The sequence below is a fragment of the Chrysemys picta genome, chromosome 9, assembly GCF_011386835.1.
Source record: "Chrysemys picta bellii isolate R12L10 chromosome 9, ASM1138683v2, whole genome shotgun sequence".
Classification (NCBI taxonomy): Eukaryota; Metazoa; Chordata; order Testudines; family Emydidae; genus Chrysemys; species Chrysemys picta.
This window is the reverse complement of record NC_088799.1, coordinates 75,821,008-75,839,951: the sequence shown is the minus strand read 5'-3', so window position 1 is coordinate 75,839,951 and position 18,944 is coordinate 75,821,008. Positions and strand designations below refer to the sequence as shown.

General features: G+C 43.1%; 1 protein-coding gene across 1 annotated transcript in view; it reads left to right on the top strand.

Moving 5' to 3' along the window:
- Nucleotides 1–18,944, top strand: part of LOC101942787 (connector enhancer of kinase suppressor of ras 2-like) — a 547,551-nt gene that overhangs the window by 373,114 nt on the left and 155,493 nt on the right. The window contains exon 13 of the mRNA XM_065556812.1: nt 16,117–16,426. Within this exon, the coding sequence (XP_065412884.1) occupies nt 16,117–16,426 (310 nt within the window). The remainder of the gene's footprint in view (nt 1–16,116; nt 16,427–18,944) is intronic.

The following is an 18,944-nucleotide window of genomic DNA, read 5'->3' as shown; positions in this document are numbered from 1 at the left end:
CCTTCTCTGAGGCCCCACCCCTGCTCACTCCATCCCCCCCTTCGTCGCTCATGCTCCCCCTCGCTTGCTCACTCACTTTCATCAGGCTGGGGCAGAGGGTTGGGGTGTGGGAGGGGGTGCTCCAGGGTAGGGCCAGAAATGAGGGGTTTGGTGTGTGGGAGGGGGCTCAGGGAAGGGACAGGAGGTTGGGGCATCAGAGGGGGTGAGGGTTATGGGAGGAAATTTGGGTGCAGGAGGGGGCTCAGGACTGGGACAGAAGGTTGGGGTGTGGGAAGGGGATGTGGGCTGCAGGCTCTGGGAGGGAGTTTGGGTGTGGGAGGGGGTTCTGATCTGGGGCAGGGAGTTGGGGTGCAGGCTCTGGGAGGGAGTTTGGGTGTGGGAGGGAGCTCAGGGCTGAGGCAGAGGGTTGGGGTGCGGGAGGGGATGTGGGGTGCCAGCTCCGGCCAGTTGGTGCTTACCTCGGGCAGCTCCCAGAAGTGGCCGGCATGTTCGGCTCCTAGGCGGAAGGGGCCAGGTGGTTCTGCACGCTGCTCACACCCACAAGCACAACCCCTGCAGCTCCCATTGGCCGCAGTTCCTGGCCAATGGGAACTGAGGAGCCGGCACTCAAGGAGGGGGGCAACATGTGGAGTCCCCATGGCTGCCCCCCCAGCCAGAGGGACATGTTGCCGCTTCTGGGAGCTGCGTGGAGCTGAGTAGGGATGGGAGCCTGCTTTTGCCCCACTGCGCTGCCGACTGGTCTTTTAGCAACCTGGTCAGCAGTGCTGACTGTAGCCATTAGGGTCCCTTTTTGACTGTGCGTTGCAGTTGAAAACCGGAAGCCTGGCAACCCTAGCTCTCAGGCAGCAGGGCCCTGCCCCCCCCATCCCCTTTCTAGCTGGCACTGGCTGCACACTGCGAGCTGCGGCATCCGATGAGTGCCAGGCAGCAGCTGGTTAGGTGTCACCTCTGCTGCCCACCCATTGGCCCCTTATGTGCTCCCCCTCTGGCTTTGTCCCTTCTTCCCCTCCTCAGCCCCGCTGCTCCTCCATATCCCCACAGCGTCCTGCTCCCAGCGCTGAGCAGAGAACCAGCCCCTGGTCGGAGCACTCAGCTCACCAGCAGCCTTGGTTCCTTCCTTCCTCCACTGCCTCTGCCTGGGGTGGCACCCTGGGAAAGCCCAAGACCCGTTCGGCCCGGGTTGCTGGCCTGGAGGAGCCAAGCACTGCATGTGCCAAAGCCTCACGCTAAGCTCTGAGTGGTGGGGGGAGAAGTGATTTCCAGCCTGTTCCCACCCCGAACCTGTAGGCTCCACAGCACCCTCTGGGCAGGGGCTTAGCACCCTCTTTGCCCGTCCCCACCCCCACCACTCTGGGTCCTGTCCCCAGGGAGCTCAGGGCTGCTCCATCCCTTAGGCACCCTCCCCTGCTGAGCCACCTCCCTGGCCAGGCTCTGTGGCTGCTGAAGGCATGGAGGGCGGAGAGCATGGGACAAGGAGGATCAGTCAGTCGGTCACCCAACCCCCCTCCGCGTGTGAGAGTGGGATACGGGTGGGTGGGTGTGTCACATCTCCCCATGTGTGTGTTGGGGGGGGTAGCAGTGTGTGTGTCACCCCTCCCTGTGTGAACCCTAAAGCCTCAAAGATAAGAAGGTAAATAAAAATAATCCAACTACGTAGTATTTCTGTTTAATGGGGCTCAGTCAACTTGATGTTAATTTGAATATTTGTACTGCATAGTTCTGATTGATTGCCATTGAACTCGCTTGAATACGAGTAATTTTACCAGGCATCCCATATTCAGCAGAGGGAAGTATGGTCACCCTAGTTAGTGCCATATATGAATTGTACTAGTAGTGTCTCAACATCGTATTGGGAAGCCTGTATGGCTTGTGCCTGTGATGTAGCACTATCTCTGAACTGCATTAATTGGATGCCCATGTTGTTCAACTCTATCTGATCCCAAAATTGCTAACATTATAGTGCTTCTTCGAAAACGTTTACAGATACGTATTTGACAAATAAACAAGGAGGCTGTAAAAATCAGTTCTAGTCTTCCGGGTAAATATATTTTAAAACTAATATCTATAGACTTTCACAGGCCTCTAATCTGTTACAAGAAATGTGAAACTTCTACAGAAGACTGGCACTATTAATCACCTTCTTCTTAAAGTATTCCCAAACATATTGAGTACAGTTCTGCTTCACCTTTCTTATGGAGTGTACTGTAAAATGCATTAAAAATAAAACAAGTGTCTAGTATTGTGACCTAATGATATTACCCTGCACTGCCATGTAAGAAAAAAATAAACTTTCCAGGACTGCTTTCTTATTCACTGGAAGGGCGTACAAGTTCTGTGCATACAGCAAACTCAATTCCTTGGGCCAAGGAGAGGGAAGTGCAGGGAAGTGTCTTGCATGGCTCATCAACAACCTCTTTTCATCATTAAGAGTCAGTGATAATGTGCTCACCACAGCTCATAAGAACAACCATACTGGCTCAGACCAATGGTCCAACTAGCCCAATACCCCATCCCTGACAGCAGCCAGTGCCAGAAACTTCAGAGGGAATGGACAGAACAGGGCAATTTCAAGTGATCCATCCCATTCTCCAGGCCAAGCCTCTGGCAGTTGGAGGGTTAAGGACACCCAAAGCATAGGGTTGCGTTCCTGACTATCTTGTCTAACAGCCATTGATGGACCTATCCTTCATGAACTTATCTAATTCTTTTTTGAAGCCAGTTATATTTGTGGCTGTCACAACATCTCTTGGCAACAAGTTCGCAAGTTGACTGCATTGTGTGAAAAATTTCTTCCTTTTGTTTGTGTTAAATATACTACCTATTAATTTCATCAGGTGACCCCTCAGTCTTAGGTTCTATGAAGGGGTAAATAACACTTCCCTATTCACTTTCTCTGCATCATTCATGATTTTACAGACCTCTATCATATACTCCTTTTATATCTTTTATCTAGGCTGAACAGTCCCAGTCTTAATTTCTCCTCACATGGAAGCTGCTCAATACCCCTTATCATCTTCATTGCCCTTCTGTGCATCTTTTTACAATTCTAATATTATTTTTGAGAAGGGACAACCAGAACTGAACACAGTTTTCAAGGTGTAGATGAACCATGGATTTATATAGTGGCATTATGATGTTTTCTGTTTTATTATCTATCCCTTTCCTAATGGTTTCTAACGTGCCAATGCACATTGTGGCTAGTTCTCTGAAAACATATGCTCTATGACTCCAAGATCTCTTTCTTGCATGGTTACAGCTGTTTGATTCCATAATTTGTATGTATAGATGGGATTATATTTTCCAATGTACATTACTTTGCACTTATCAACATTGAATTTAATCTGCCATTGTGTTGCCTAGTCACTCACTTTTGTGAGATCCTTTTGTAACTCTTCACAGTCTATTTTGGACTTAACTATCTTCAATAATTTTGTATCATCTTCAAATTTTTCACCTCATTGCTCAACCCCTTTTCCAGACCATTTATGATCATGTTGAACAGCATAGGTTGCAGTAAAGATTCTTGCTATTTACCTCTTGTGAAAACTGACCATTTATTCCTATTCTTTGTTTCCTATCTTTTAAGCAGTTACTTTCCTCTTATCCCATGACTGCTTACTTTGCTTAAGAACCTTTGGTGATGAACCTTGTCAAAGGCTTTCTCTAAGTATACTATACCCACTGGATCAATCTTGTCCACATGTTTTTGACACCCTCAGGAATTCTAATAGATTGGTGAGGCATGATTTTCCTTTTTAAAAAAAATGTTGACTCTTCCCCCAACAAATTGTTCATCTATGTGTTTGATCATTTTGTTCTTTACTATAGTTTCAACCAATTTGCCTGGTACTGAAGTACTTCCCCCGGACCGCCCTGAGGACGACTGCTAAGCCTCCCCCACCGGACCGCCCGGGGGAAGACTGCGACACCTCCCACCAGGCCCCCACCCAGCCTGGGGGAAGACTGCTAAGCCTCCCCCCCACACACACACACACTGTCGGGGGATGACGATTAAGCCTCCCCCGGACTGGCCGGGGGACGACTATTAAGCCTCCCCCGGACCTGCTCCGTCTCGACTATTAAGCCCCCCTCTGTGGTCCTCAAGACCCGGGGATCCGTCGTCCCGGGCCGACGACCGAACCTGCCGGCATATCGGTCTGTAATTGCTAGGATTGCCTACAGAGCCTTTTTTAAAAATAGGTGTTACATTCGCTTCTCTCCCATCATCTGGAACAGAGGCTGATTTAACTGATAGGTTACATACCACAAGTTCTACAGTTTCATATTTGAGTTCCTTTATAACTCTTGGGTATAACTCTTGGGTAAATGCCATCTGGTCCTGGTGACTTATTACTTTCAATTTATCAATTTGTTCCAAAACCACCTCAATTGATGTCTCAGTCTAGGACAGTTACTCAGATTTGTCACCTTAAAAAGAACGGTTCAGGTGTGGGAGTCTTCCCAAGATCCTCTGCAGTGAAGATTGATGCAAAGAATTCATTTAACTTCTCCGCAACGGCCTTGTCTTCCTTGAGTGCTCCTTTAGCACCTCAATTATCCAGCTCTTTGCAGTGGGTCTTTGTCTGAATGGCTGGAAGAAAAGAAGTTGTTGGCAAGTGATAGCAGAGGGCGAGGGTGGGGAAAGTTTACACAGAGGAATGGAGTATGGAAGAGCAGGAGAGCAGGAAGCAGCTGGACTTGGTGTGGGGATGTGAGGCACTGCCCTTCCTGCTGATGAAGAGTGGGTGTTGGATTTCTACCCTGTGCCATGCTGGAGAAGCCCTCTTTCACTCAGATCAGCACCCACCTTCCCACTCATAAAATCTGTAAAAGGACCATGTTTCTTCATAACCCCCTATGGACATTATGACAGTAACCCTTCTTTCCTTGGGATGGGAAGGAATTTTTTTCCCCACCACCACATTAGCTGAGGTGGGGTGTGGTTTGTCACCTTTCCCACAGCAAGTCTGGGACCTGGTGGGGTGGTGCAGAGGGGTTAGGTTATAATGTAAAACTCATGGCAGATGTCCAGTGCAGGTACTCATTATAGAATGGAAACAGTTATCAGGTAAAATGGATTGGAAAAGTATTTGAAGGAGAGCATTTCAGGAGGAACAGGGATTCGGGGCTCCTATATCTAGTACAGTGGGGATCCAATCCCATTTCTGTTTTGCTAGCCCCAGCTAAGGGAGCTTAGGAAAGGGGATTCAGGACTCCTACCTCGAGTGCAGCAGGGGAGCTGACCCCTCTCCTTTTTTCTAGTCTTCCTTTAAAACTCATGCCAAGGAAGTCACAGCGATGGGGTGCCTGCAGCCTGGTTGGGGATGATGTGGAAATTATTACGGAAATGATGATGACCTGCACTGGACAATTTATTGCAGGGTATTGCCAAATATATTTTAAGTGAATAAAGTTGTGGCCTAATTAAACCATATCCATCGCCTTCTATCTTTCTTCCGCTGTGTCTGAGGAATATGCTTCAAGTGAAGATCTGTTCAAATCCTCTTTGGCAAGAATGATGTTGATTGTGATGTTGAGCTTCAAAGATTCTTTAAGTCATGAGTGCAGTATAATTATCTAGATAGATAATAAGGAGTCTCTCGGACACAGGATTCCCATTATCATAAATGGAGTTTCTGCATGTAGAGGGCTCACAGGAGTGAGAAGTAGCTGTCTGCAGCTTAATGAAACTCAAGGATATAATTGAAAGTTAATATAAAAAGTTTAAAAATACTTTTTGATAATATTTTTCAATTATATTTAACTTCTTCCATTCCAAAATACAATAATTCCTATTTAACTCTGCAAAACTCTTAATTTTCTGTTCATTCATACTAGACCATGATTTCATACCAGTATTTGAAAAATTTTCCTATTTTATTATAAATATTAACATTTAATTTTATTTATCTAAAATTGTACTTGTTCTGAAATTATAAGTAAAGACGTGATTGAGCTAAAAATATCTGATAAAATACAGCATCCAATCAGATCACTCAAGATTTTCAATCCATATTATTACTGTATATTAGGAGTCTAGTATTACTTTTCTTAAAATCAATATCAAAACTCCTGTTGACTTCGGTGGAAAGAGGTTAGGACTAGAGCTCTGGGAGGGGAAATGTATTTTCTGTTCCATGGGAAATCCACACTTTATAAAAAATTTCCATTCCAAAATGGAACAGCAACAACAAAGTTCAAAATATCATTGAAATGAAATTCTGAAAAAAAAAATCATCTGGGGTTGATCAAAACATTTTGTTAAATAAAATCAAAAATTCATTCCCGTTTTGACCTTTTTATATTTTTTAAATGTTTTATATAAGTATTTAATTTTGTTTCAAAAAGTCATATCAAAAACAGTCTTAAAATGTTGAAATGGGATATTTTGACATTATTGAAATGCTTTGTTTTGTTTTTTTAAACAAAATTGTCTCAAAATTGACACATTTTCTAAATGTTTTCATGTTGATAAAAACATCATTTTAAGTTGAAAAACAGTTTAGATGAAAATTTTCTAGTTTGGACCCTCATATTAATCATGTACACTTCAAATAATTTATTAATATGTTGATAAATAAGAACCCAATCCTTGTGTAGAAGAGCATTGACTTCAGTGGATCTATGTGCATTTGTAAGGCCACTCATGTACAGTAAATAAGATTAACAGACCCCTGATGTAAATTACTTTTAATACATGAATTGACCCTTTATTTATTAGTGATCAATTTAACTGTACAGAGACAGCACATATTATTGGTGTACAACTGTAGGCATGTAGAGTGAAACCCATCAAAAATCCCCTTTTCTGTAAACTGTACCAATAAAATCGTTTGTATTAATAAAAGGGGGAGTTATGGTAGATGACAAATTCAATATGAGTCAACAATGCAGTGATGAGGCAAAAAGCACACCAGCTAAGCATCAGTTGGTGTACCCATTCAGTTTTGGGCACGGTTTTAAAAAACAATGGATAGAAATGAAACTGTCAAAAGATTTGAAAAATAAGACGTGAGGAAAAATTAAGAAATGTGCAATGTTCATTTTCGGGAAAAGAAGATTTAAAGGAAATATGGTAACTTTCTAGAAATATACTCTTTAAAGCAATGCTATGAAGTGGTTAGGGCTATATTAAATTCATTTACAGTGAATCTCAGAGTTACAGACACCTTGGGAATGGAGGTTGTCCGTAACTTTGAAATGTCCGTAACTCTGAACAAATCGCAGTTCCAGTTGCCTACCTTTAAGATGCAATACAGGCACAGTACAGTATTTGCTTTTTTTTGTTGGGTGGGTTTTTTTGGGGGTGGGGGGGGATGGTCTCTGCTGCTGCCCGATTGGTTACTTCTGGTTTCACATGGTGTCCGGTTGACCGATCAGTCCATAACTGTGGTGTTCGTATCTTTGAGGTTCTCCTGTAATATGGAAAGAACAAGAAGTACTGAGGTTAAATATATGGGGAAGTATTTTCTAACATTGGATAGTGGAAGATATTTTGAAGGGATTTGGTGGATTTTTCATTATAGGAAGCATTCACACTTAGATCAAGCATTTGTAGGATTTTTCAATTCAGGTAACTTTAATAATTAAATTCTGCCTTTGGAAGCACAGATTTCATATGCAAAGATTTCAGTGGGAGCGCCAGACAAAATGTGTAAGATTGTATTTGGCTCAAGGAGTCTGTGTATATACTGCTAATAAAAATGTATTTGAATATGGTATGTACTTTGTAAACTTTGCCAACATTCACTGCATCCTACCTAAAGAAAAACTCTTAGGGTATGTCTACACTACAGGATTAATCTGAATTTATATAATTCAAATTTTGGAAACAGATTGTATAAAGTCGAATGTATGCGGCCACACTAAGCATATTAATTCAGCGGTGTGCGTCCATGTACCGGGGCTAGCGTCGATTTCCGGAGTGTTGCACTGTGGGTAGCTATCCCATAGCTATCCCATAGTTCGCGCAGTCTCCTCCACCCATTGGAATTCTGGGTTGAGATCCCAATGCCTGATGGGGTCAAAAACATTGTCGCGGGTGGTTCCGAGTACATCCTCCCCCATCTCCAGGGAAGCAACGGCAGACAACCGTTTCGCGCCTTTTTCCTGGGTGAACAGTGCAGATGCCATACCACGGCAAGCATGGAGCCCGTTCAGCTCAAGACAGCAGTCATGAACATTGTAAACACCTCGCGCATTCTCGTGCAGTTTATGCTGAACCAGGACCAGAAAAACGAGGCAAGGAGGAGGCGGCGATGGCAGCGCAGCAACAAGAGTGATGAGGACATGGACATGGACACAGAATTCTCTCAAACCGTGGGCCCTGGTGCTTTGGAGATCATGTTGTTAATGGGGCAGGTTCTATCCGTGGAACACTGATTCTGGGCCCGGGAAACAAGCACAGACTGGTGGGACCGCATAGTGTTGCAGGTGTGGGATGATTCCCAGTGGCTGCGAAACTTTCGCATGCGTAAGGGCACTTTCATGGAACTTTGTGACTTGCTGTCCCCTGCCCTGAAGCGCCAGAATACCAAGATGAGAGCCACCCTCACAGTTGAGAAGCGAGTGGCGATAGCCCTGTGGAAGTTTGCAACGCCAGACAGCTACCGGTCAGTCGGGAATCAATTTGGAGTGGGCAAATCTACTGTGGGGGCTTGTCAAGGCTGTATCCCCACTTTGAACTTTAGGGTACAAATGTAGGGGCCTGCATGAAAACTTCTAAGCTTAACTACCAGCTTAGCTTTGGTTCCACTGCCACCATTCCCAGTGGATTCTCTCCCTGGGAAGCCTTGAGAAACCTTTCACCAATTCCCTGGTGAATACAGATCCAAACCCCTTGGATCTTAAAACAAGGAGAAATTAACCATTCCCCTCCTTCCTCCCACCAACTCCTGGTGAATTAAGATCCAAACCCCTTGGATCTTAAAACAAGGAAAAATCAATCAGGTTCTTAAAAAGAAGGTTTTTAATTAAAGAAAAAGGTAAAAATTATTTTTGTAAAATCAGTATGGAAATTAACCTTACAGGGTAATCAAGCTTAAAGAGCTCAGAGGACTCCCCTCTAGTTTCAGGTTCAAAGTACAGCAAACAAAGATAAACACTCTAGTAAAAGGTATATTTACAAGTTGAGAAAACAAAGGAAAACTAAGACGCCTTGCCTGGCTATTTACTTACAAGTTTGAAATAGGAGAGACTTGTTTAGAAAGATGTGGAGAACCTGGATTGATGTCTGGTCCCTCTCAGTCCCGAGAGCGAACGCCCTCCCAAAACAAAGAACACAAACAAAAGCCTTCCCCCCCAAGATTTGAAAGTATCTTGTCCCCTTATTGGTCCTTTGGTCAGATGCCAGCCAGGTTACCTGAGCTTCTTAACCCTTTACAGGGAAAAGGATTTTGGAGTCTCTGGCCAGGAGGGATTTTATAGTACTGTACATAGGACAGTTGTTACCCTTCCCTTTATAGTTATGACACGGCTGCTGTGATGCAAGTAGCCAAAGCAATCACTGAGCTGCTGCTACGAAAGGTAGTGACTCTGGGAAATGTGCAGGTCATAGTGGATGGCTTTGCTGCAATGGGATTCCCTAACTGTGGTGGGGCAATAGATGGAACCCATATCCCTATCTTGGCACCGGAGCACCAGGGTACACAGTACATAAACTGCAAGCGGTACTTTTCAATGGTGCTGCAAGCACTGGTGGATCACAAGGGACGTTTCACCAACATCAGCGTGGGCTGGCCGGGAAGGGTTCATGACGCTCGCGTCTTCAGGAACACTACTCTGTTTAAGCGGCTGCAGCAAGGGACTTACTTCCCGGACCAGAAAATAACCATTGGGGATGTTGAAATGCCAATAGTTATTCTTGGGGACCCAGCCTACCCCTTAATGCCATGGCTCATGAAGCCATACACAGGCAGCCTGGATAGGAGTCAGGAGCTGTTCAACTACAGGCTGAGCAAGTGCAGAATGGTGGTAGAATGTGCATTTGGACATTTAAAAGGTCCCTGGCGATCGTTACTAACTCGCTCAGACCTCAGCCAAACCAATATGCCCATTGTTATTGCTGCTTGCTGTGTGCTCCACAATCTCTGTGAAAGTAAGGGGGAGACCTTTATGGCGGGGTGGGAGGCTGAGGCAAATTGCCTGGCTGCTGATTACGCGCAGCCAGACACCAGGATGATTAGAAGAGCACACCAGGAAGCGCTGCGCATAAGAGAAGCTTTGAAAACCAGTTTCATGACTGGCCAGGCTACAGAGTGAAATTTCTGTTTGTTTCTCCTTCATGAAAACCCACCCCCTATATTGACTCATTCTCTGTAAGGAACCCACCCTCCCCCTTTGATCATAGCTTGCTTTAGAAGAAAATAAAGTCACTATCATTTAAAAATCATTTATTCTAATTATAAAAAGAGGGAGAGAACCCGGATGGGGTTTGGGAGGAGGATCGGCAGGAAGGAAAAGGCCACTAAAAAAAGGTTTAAAAAATAACAGCCTTTTGCTTGGGCTGTCCACTGGGGTGGAATGGGAGGGTGCACTGAGCCCCCCCCCCCCCCCCCGCATTCTTACACATCTGGGTGAGGAGGCTATGGAACATGGTGAGGGGGCAGGGGGGTTATACAGGGGCTGTAGCGGCACTCTGTTATCCTGCTGCCGTTCCTGAAGCTCCACCAGATGCTGGAGCATGTCTGTTTGCTCACGCAGCAGCCCCAGCGTTGCATCCTGCCTCCTCTGATCTTCCTGCCGCCACCTCTCATCTCGAGCGTCTCTCCTCTCCTCACGTTGGTCCCTCCTGTCCTCACGTTGGTCCCTCATGTCCTCACGTTCACTAGCATCTTTCCTATACTTTGAAACCGTGTCCTTCCACTCATTCAGATGAGCTCTTTCACTGCGTGTGGATTCCATGATTTCCGCGAACATCTCATCTCGCGTCTTCTTTTTCCGACGCCTTATCTGAGATAGCCTTCGGGACGGAGGAGGGAGGCTTGAAAAATTTGCAGCTGCTGGAGAGAGGGAAAAAAGGAGAGAATTTTTTTAAAAGTTACATTTTACAGAACAATGCTTATAATCTTTCACGGTGACCAACACTATTCACATTACATAGCACATGTGATTTCTGTGCAAGGTCACATTTTGCCTCTTAATATTGAGTGCCTGTGGCTTTGCTGCTAGAGATCACAGATGCAGGTCCGGCCAACAGAATTCGGCTTGCATGTGGCCATGGTAAGCCATTGTCTTTCGGCTTCTGCGCCCTCCTTTCCCACATACCAAGCAAAGCCCATTGAGTGCTGGGGTTTTCCTGTTAACCTTCAGCAGCAGAAAACAAACTAACCCCCACCCCACCATGAATTCTCTGGGATGATCGCTTTATCCCTCCCCCCACTGCGTGGCTGGTAACAGGGAAGATCCCTGCTAGCCAAACGCGAAAAGCTCAGGGCCAATTCCCCCCTCCCCCCGCGCTTGGCTAACTGCAGGGAAGGATTTCTTTTCAGCCACAGGCAAACTGCCCAGTAGGAACGGCCACCTCTGTCCCCTTAATTAAATTCCCGTATTTCAACCAGGTTACCATGAGCGATATCACTCTCCTGAGGATTACACAGCGAGATAAAGAACGGATGTTGCTTGAATGCCAGCAAACACCGGGACCATACGCTGCCAGGCTTTGTCATGCAATGATACCAGATTACTTGCTGCAAGCATGGTGTGGTCAAGTGTCCTACCATGGAGGACGGAATAAGGCTGCACTGCCCAGAAACCTTGTGGCAAGTACCTCCAGGAGAGCTTCATGGAGATGTCCCTGGAGAATTTCCGCTCCATCCCCAGACACGTTAACAGACTTTTCCAGTAGCTGTACTGGCCGCGAATGCATCCCAAGTCCTCAGGGCAAAGTAATCATTAAAAAACACTTGCTTTTAAAACAAGTTTTATATTTTAAAAGGTAAACTCACCTGAGGTCTCTTCCATTGGGTCATGGTCTTGGATACTGGCTTGGGAGGGTACTTCAGTCAGGCTGAGAAAAAGATCCTGGCTGTTGGGGAGAACGGAGTGCTGTGTGTTCTCCGCAAGCTCCTCCTCCTCCTCCTCCTCCTCCTCCTCTTTCCCGTCCGCAGAATCCTCAGGTGTGGCTGATGAGATTACCCCCGCCTCAGAATCTACGGTCAGAGGTGGGGTAGTGGTGGCGGCCCCCCCTAGAATTGCATACAGCTCAGCGTAGAAGCGGCATGTCCGCAGCTCTGACCCGGAGCGACCGTTTGCCTCCTTTGTTTTTTGATAGGCTTGTCTGGGCTCCTTGACTTTCACGCGGCACTGCTCTGAGTCCCTATTGTGGCCTCTCTCCATCATGCCCTTGGAAATTTTTTCAAAAGTTTTGGCATTTCGTCTTTTCAAACGAATTTCTGCTAGCACTGAATCCTCTCCCCATATAGCGATCAGATCCAGTACCTCCCGTATGGTCCATGCTGGTGCTCTTTTTCGATTATCAGCCTGCATGGTTACCTGTGCTGATGAGCTAACTGTGGTCACCTGTGCTCTCCATGCCGAGCAAACAGGAAATAAAATTCAAATGTTCACGGGGCTTTTCCTGTCTATCTGGCCAGTGCATCCGAGTTCAGGTTGCTGTCCAGAGCGGTCACAATGGTGCACTGTGGGATAGCTCCCGGAGGCCAATACCATCGAATTGCGGCCACACTAACCCTAATTCGAAATGACAATATCAATTTTGGCGCTACTCCGCTCATCGGGGTGGAGTACAGAAATCGATTTTAAGAGCCCTTTATTTCGAAATAAATGGCTTCGTTGTGTGGACGGGTGCAGGGTTAATTCGATTTAACGCTGCTAAATCCGAATTAAACTCATAGTGTAGACCAGGCCTTAGATGTGTTATGACGGGATGACATATTCAATCCTGTTCTTGCTCAGTCCTACCTGCCATTTGTAAATTAATCCTTAACTGAATATTACATTGCCCACTGTAACATATTCTTTGTTTACTAACCACAGCTAGTGTTAGCTTTTTATAATATATTGGCTAATTGGCTGTTAATTGTTAAGAGTTGCTCTCTGAAATAAAGTATTACCAGTTGTTTATAGCCACTTGTAGCTAGCAAATAAATTAATTATGCATATTCCAGACATAATGATATATACATAAAATATTATACCTGCAGTGCATCAAGGATGATGATTAGGAATTCAAGGATTCATGAACTATTTTTGAGTTAGAAAATGGTCTGTGTTTGCAAGACTTTTTACTCATAATTTCGTAATTTAAATCCATGGTTTTCTCCCAAGGACATCAATTATTTTCTTAATTAAAGGGAAACCTACAGTATGTATTAAGGATAGATACTGCACCACCCAACTCCCCATAAAAAGCTACAGTGGCGTGAGTGGGTGGCCTATATAAACAGATAAATATTATTTTTTGTATTCAGTTTTTCTCTCATTTGATTAAGTCCTTACTTTCCTAGGTCCATGTGCCCATGTGTGTTTGGTGTTGTCATTTTGTTTTGGTTTTGGTGGTGGTTTGTGTGGGTTTTTCCCTTGCCAGAGTTTACAAAGCCTCCCAATTTAGAATCATTTATGAGTAGTTATTGTTTATATATTGCCATTACACCTAAATCGCACCTAACAGTCAAACAAAAGACAGGTTCTTGCCCTGAAGAATTTACAATTTATCTATATATAAAGAGAGGGTTTGCATATACGTTCATGAAAATGGGAACTGCAGGTGCTCTGATAGTTAAATAAGAGATCTGATTTTCACACTCTAAATCTAGATTTGGGGCTTGTTTACACAGTGACATCCAGGAAAAGTAATCTGAATTAACTAGGGGCTTGTCTACACAAACAGTTAGTTCACAGCAAATGTGGATCTATGCTGTGCTAGCCTGCCATAGACTAACTGTCCATGTGGACCCAACCGGTCTGTTAATACACTTTGATCTAGTCCCTTTCAAAGATGACTAGATCAAAAAGTGTATTAACCAACTGTTAGTGCACATCAGCAGGGTCCATGTGGAGTCCACAGCAGGACAGTGTGAGATAGATTCATACCCCGATTTGCCACAAACAAAATATTTGTGTAGACAAATCTTAGAGGTGTGAATTTAAATAGTTAAAACATGTTAAATCCCTGTGTGGATGTTGTTATTCAGAGCTAAAGGGGTCTTAATTTGTCTTATTTTAATTCACTTTGGCAATGAACTAAACTAAATGGAATTAAGGCCACTAGTTATGGATGAGGGTGTTCACATAGGGGTTTAATGAGGCTTAACCAATCCACTTCAAATCCACACCTTTAGTTAATTCAGATTAATTTTTGTGGACATCCCTATGTAGACAAGCCCTTAGTTATTTACATGTAGGCACCCAAATTTGAAAATATTTCCCTTAATATACAATTATTGCTCATTAACGATTTGCACTTTGGTTCACTAAACCAATTCCTTTTCAACATAATAAGAAATAAACATACAGTGATGGTGCAGATCCAAGGATTCTGGCTGGCTGGGTGTCGTCATTAATCAGTCAAAGTACAGAAATGGATGGTTTTATGGCTAACACATAGAACTGGAAGTCAGATGATCTGGGTTCTATTCCTGGTTCCTCTGCTGTTTTGTGTGTGTGTGTGTTATTTTCAGCAGTTCAAGCATATTTGAACCTAGGCCTTGCATGTGACACCTATGATAAGATTAATTTGGAAAAGGCAGCTTTAAAAAACTGCTAGAAACAGTAATTGACCAAGAAGCGTTTTTCCTGATTATTTCCTGAAATTTTTCTATCTGGGAGGGCCATTTATTCAAACACTTACTCTGGAGGAACTAGAATGGAAGTCTGTGGAAGCCTATAGAATGATTATTTCCTCCATGCACAGTTATTTTAAACTCAGTTACTGTTCTGATTTACTTGTTAACTTTTATTAATTACTGTTGATTCAAGTACAGCAAGCCATACTTTTCCAAAACACTAGAGCTGGCAGGCATTTCACAGGTAAATTTGCATTATGAAACACAAAGAAAACAAAAATATTTAAAATTTCCTGAAAAACAAAATTAAAAAAAAATTCATACTGACTTTGAATCTTTTTTCATTGTATATTATAAATTAAAAAATATTGAAATAAAAAGTCATTTCAAAATGGAAAATAGAAACATTCCATTCTGAAGAGGTTGAAATGGAATATTCTGATCTTATCAAAATCCTGTTGTCTGTTGTTCTTTATCAAAATCGACATATTTTTGCAAAACATGTCATTTTTGACCTATTTGCATTTTCCAGCAGAAAAACATTCCATCAGAAAACTTCTGACCAGCTCTACAAAATACCCTTCTCAAAATCTTGTAGTCAAATGTCTTCATGACCAACATTCTAGAATCCGCTAGGCAGGATTTTGGATCTGTCTGCTATACAAACCTGCAAAAGAACCATCAGAGAACCTCATTGCTATGTGATGGCACATTTGCTTTCATTAGAGTATCTGTGGGCATATATTATGCTGTACTCTAAAATGTACTGAAAGAGTTAACTAAATCGCATAGCCAAAAAAATCAAAAAAAAGACGGGGTTCCAGAATTGTGCAGCCAAGTGCTGATAAGGGCTTACAGTTTGAGAAAAGCTATTGGAATAGGAGTCTCGGTGGTTCACAGTTTTAATGCACAAAGTCCAGCGTATTTGATAATTCAAAAAAAGTCAAGGTTTTTTGAGGCTTTGTGCTGTAAATGAAACAGCAGAAGCAATTGCTTTTGTCTCTATCTGTTTCCAGGGGGGAAAGAAACAAGGTAATGTGCACTTGCAGTTACCATGCCATGTAGAACAATGGCTTCATGTGGCCCCCTGTATGCTAGTGAACTCTGACTTAGCAAGGACTGCTTTTCTCAAGAGCAGAAAGCATTTTGGATCAAAGGGCTATGAAAGACTGAGATAATAGCTATGTTCCATTTATCAGGTCTTAGTAAAACATTCACCAGACAACACCCACGTGAATAAAAGACTGTGGGTTGCAGTCTCCATTTGAAATGTCATATTGCAACTCCCATTATTACCCTGTTTAAGGTGCGGCTTTATTTTTGCACAGATGTGTGCTTGAGTGGTTAAGTATAAACGTGTAGCCTGATTATATTTTGTGTGTTTGTTTTGTCTTATTCATATTTCTTTTCTTCTTCCTCCAACAACTGACTCGGAGAATTCACTCCTACGATACCTGAGTGATGACAAGATCTTGGTGATCCAAGAAGAGCCTTTGACACAGAAAGACAACAAGAGAGACACAGGCCGCAGGTCAAGGAAAAAGGGCAAAAACACAAGTAGTCCGAACTATCCAATTAGCCCATCTGTGTTAACATCTACAGTTAGCGTTAGGCTGGAACCTGGGCAGCAAGATGTCCTGAATTTCTCATTAGCTGAAAGCAACACTGTTCCACTGTACCACGTAAGTTCATAAAAATTTGAAGTTTTAATTCTTTTTTCTTAATAGCCATTGAAACTAGGATTGGCACAGCAGAAGTATGATCTTATATCTTACAGTATCATGTTTCATGGCAGGGTTCTACGGTTCAGTTTTCACATCCATACCATAAGATACAGAGCTCATCTGAAAACCATCTGGATATTTTGAAAAAGTTCAGTCCATAATACAGAGAACACTTGTCCACTATGGGTAGGTTTATATTTGGGACAGCATGTAGACTGCAGACACTGCTCACCCAACTAGCATGGGCATAAATAGCAGTGTAGAAAGTGAGGCACAGCTTAGGTGAGTATAGTAGAGAGAGGCCAGTACCCTGCATGGATCTCTGCACACTCAGTAGTGTCTCCCATATCTACTCTATTTTTAGCAGTGTGGTGTCCTGGTGCAAGAGCCTTTCCATGCCACAGTGAAAGACTCTGGCAAAGGGGAGGCAGTGAAGGAAGTCTGTGACAACAGCTCCCTCACTCAAAGGTCACATTCTCCTGTATCTTGATTATGGTTAGTGAGTTGTAGTTTTAACATGTTAGATGGTGAAGGTAAAGCATAGACAAGAGTTTAGGGTTTCCTTCAACCGGATAACATGAAAAAATATTAATTGCCTTGTCTTCACTAGGATTTTTGCACATTAGTTGACTTCTATCAGTTAGCACATTAAAAACACACCTTTATTCCTAGTGAAGACAAGGCCAGTGTGACTCAGTTGGTGGGATCTCTTCATTTCCAAGTGGATTGGCTCAATCCCAGACTCTGCTCCCAGGACAATTGATGCCGAACCAGGAGATCTTCAGTTTAGGGTGTAATCAATAATGGACTTTTTGCAATATCAGAGAACGTACGCCTCCCCACGTTCTGAGTTTCTGCAGTCGATACAAGGAGCTCATAGCTTGGACCATGAAAGCATTCTCAATCATAGTGGGTAGAGAGGCATGTCCCCTGACATACACGTTACCTATCTTTTGAGGAAGGAAAAATTGGTCAGAGGATCCCTGACACTAATTGCCTACTCAGGTCATGATTACTTAGTGCTGTTAACCTTGTTGGCTGGGTCCCTTTGGACCTACTCCAAATTGCAGATCTGCTGTCCTGAGACCCAGTGGTTAAGTCATTCAAGCAAGCTCTTTCTAAAATCTTGGGTGTAATCATAGCCCTATTAAGTTTAATGGAGAAATTCAAATGTATTTAAATGGTGTCCAGATTTCACCCTGGAATTTAAGTACAAGGAACATATGAATTGTTATGCTGGGTCAGACTTGAAGTCCATCTAGTCCAATATCCTGTTAACAACAGTTGCCAGGACCAGTGGCTTCAGAGGAACATATGAGAATTTCAGAGTATGCCCCCCATAATAGATCTCGTGCTTATCTTTGGAGTCAAAGATTGGCTTACTCCCTATAACATGGGGTTTAATATGCCTTCCATAACATTTTTGTTGCTGTTAATTATGGTAACTGTGAATATTCTTGATATTTATATAAATGCCCAGTCTCTTTTCAAATCTTGTTAAATTCCTGGATTTAATGACTTCATGTGGCAATGAGTTCCATGGTCCAATTACACATTGTGTGAAAAAGTATTTCCTTTTATCTGTTTTGACTTTCTCGCCTTTTTATATTATTGACTGTCCCCTTGTTCTTATATTATGATGCAGGAAGAACAGGATACTGCTACTTATAGCCCATTTCAGACTGGTTTCCAACTTAGGAAAACAGGCATTTTTGTTCTTACCTTTTAAATTGAATTTCTGCAGAGTGAGACCAACAATCTCGAAGCCTCAGCCACATAGATATTGCTCAAATTGTGGTTGTTTTTTCCCCGAGTTATTTGAAAACTTTATTTGCATCTATATTAAGTAATCAACTGGTTCTTTTGTCAAGCTATTCTACAGGGGAGGAGGCTAGAACCTGAAAAGCCTAACAACTATTTGGGTGGGGCTTCCTGCTAGGAGATAAGGAGGGAGAAGCCCATTTCAGATTGGTTAGCCCACTATGCAGAAATTCAGCGTTCAAGGTAAAACCAAAATCTCCTTTGTTGTACATGTGTCTGAGAGAGAAATTAGTACATATCCAGAGTGGACCACACTCATCACTGATTTAACCTCATTGATATCAGTGAGGATGTACCAGGGAGAAATCTAGCCCTGTGTTAAGTAATGTTGAAAGTGAAGTTACTGTGGCATTATAACTTTTTTTTTTGTAAAACTATTCTCCCAAAACACTATTTCAGTTAATATATTTTAATTTTATTTAATCTTAACTCCATTACATCTACCTACTTTATCAAATTCCCAATATATTACTCTGAAGTGCTCCAGCAAAGTATTCAGTATTAGTGGACTATTTTTGTCAGCACAAATAAATACTCTTGCTCACTGAAACTGGGCAAAATGGTTACCTCTGAGACATAATTAAGTTGTTATGCATTGGATTTAGCTTTGTTACACTTCATTAGTCTTGGTAAACAAAAGACATTTAATTTAGAC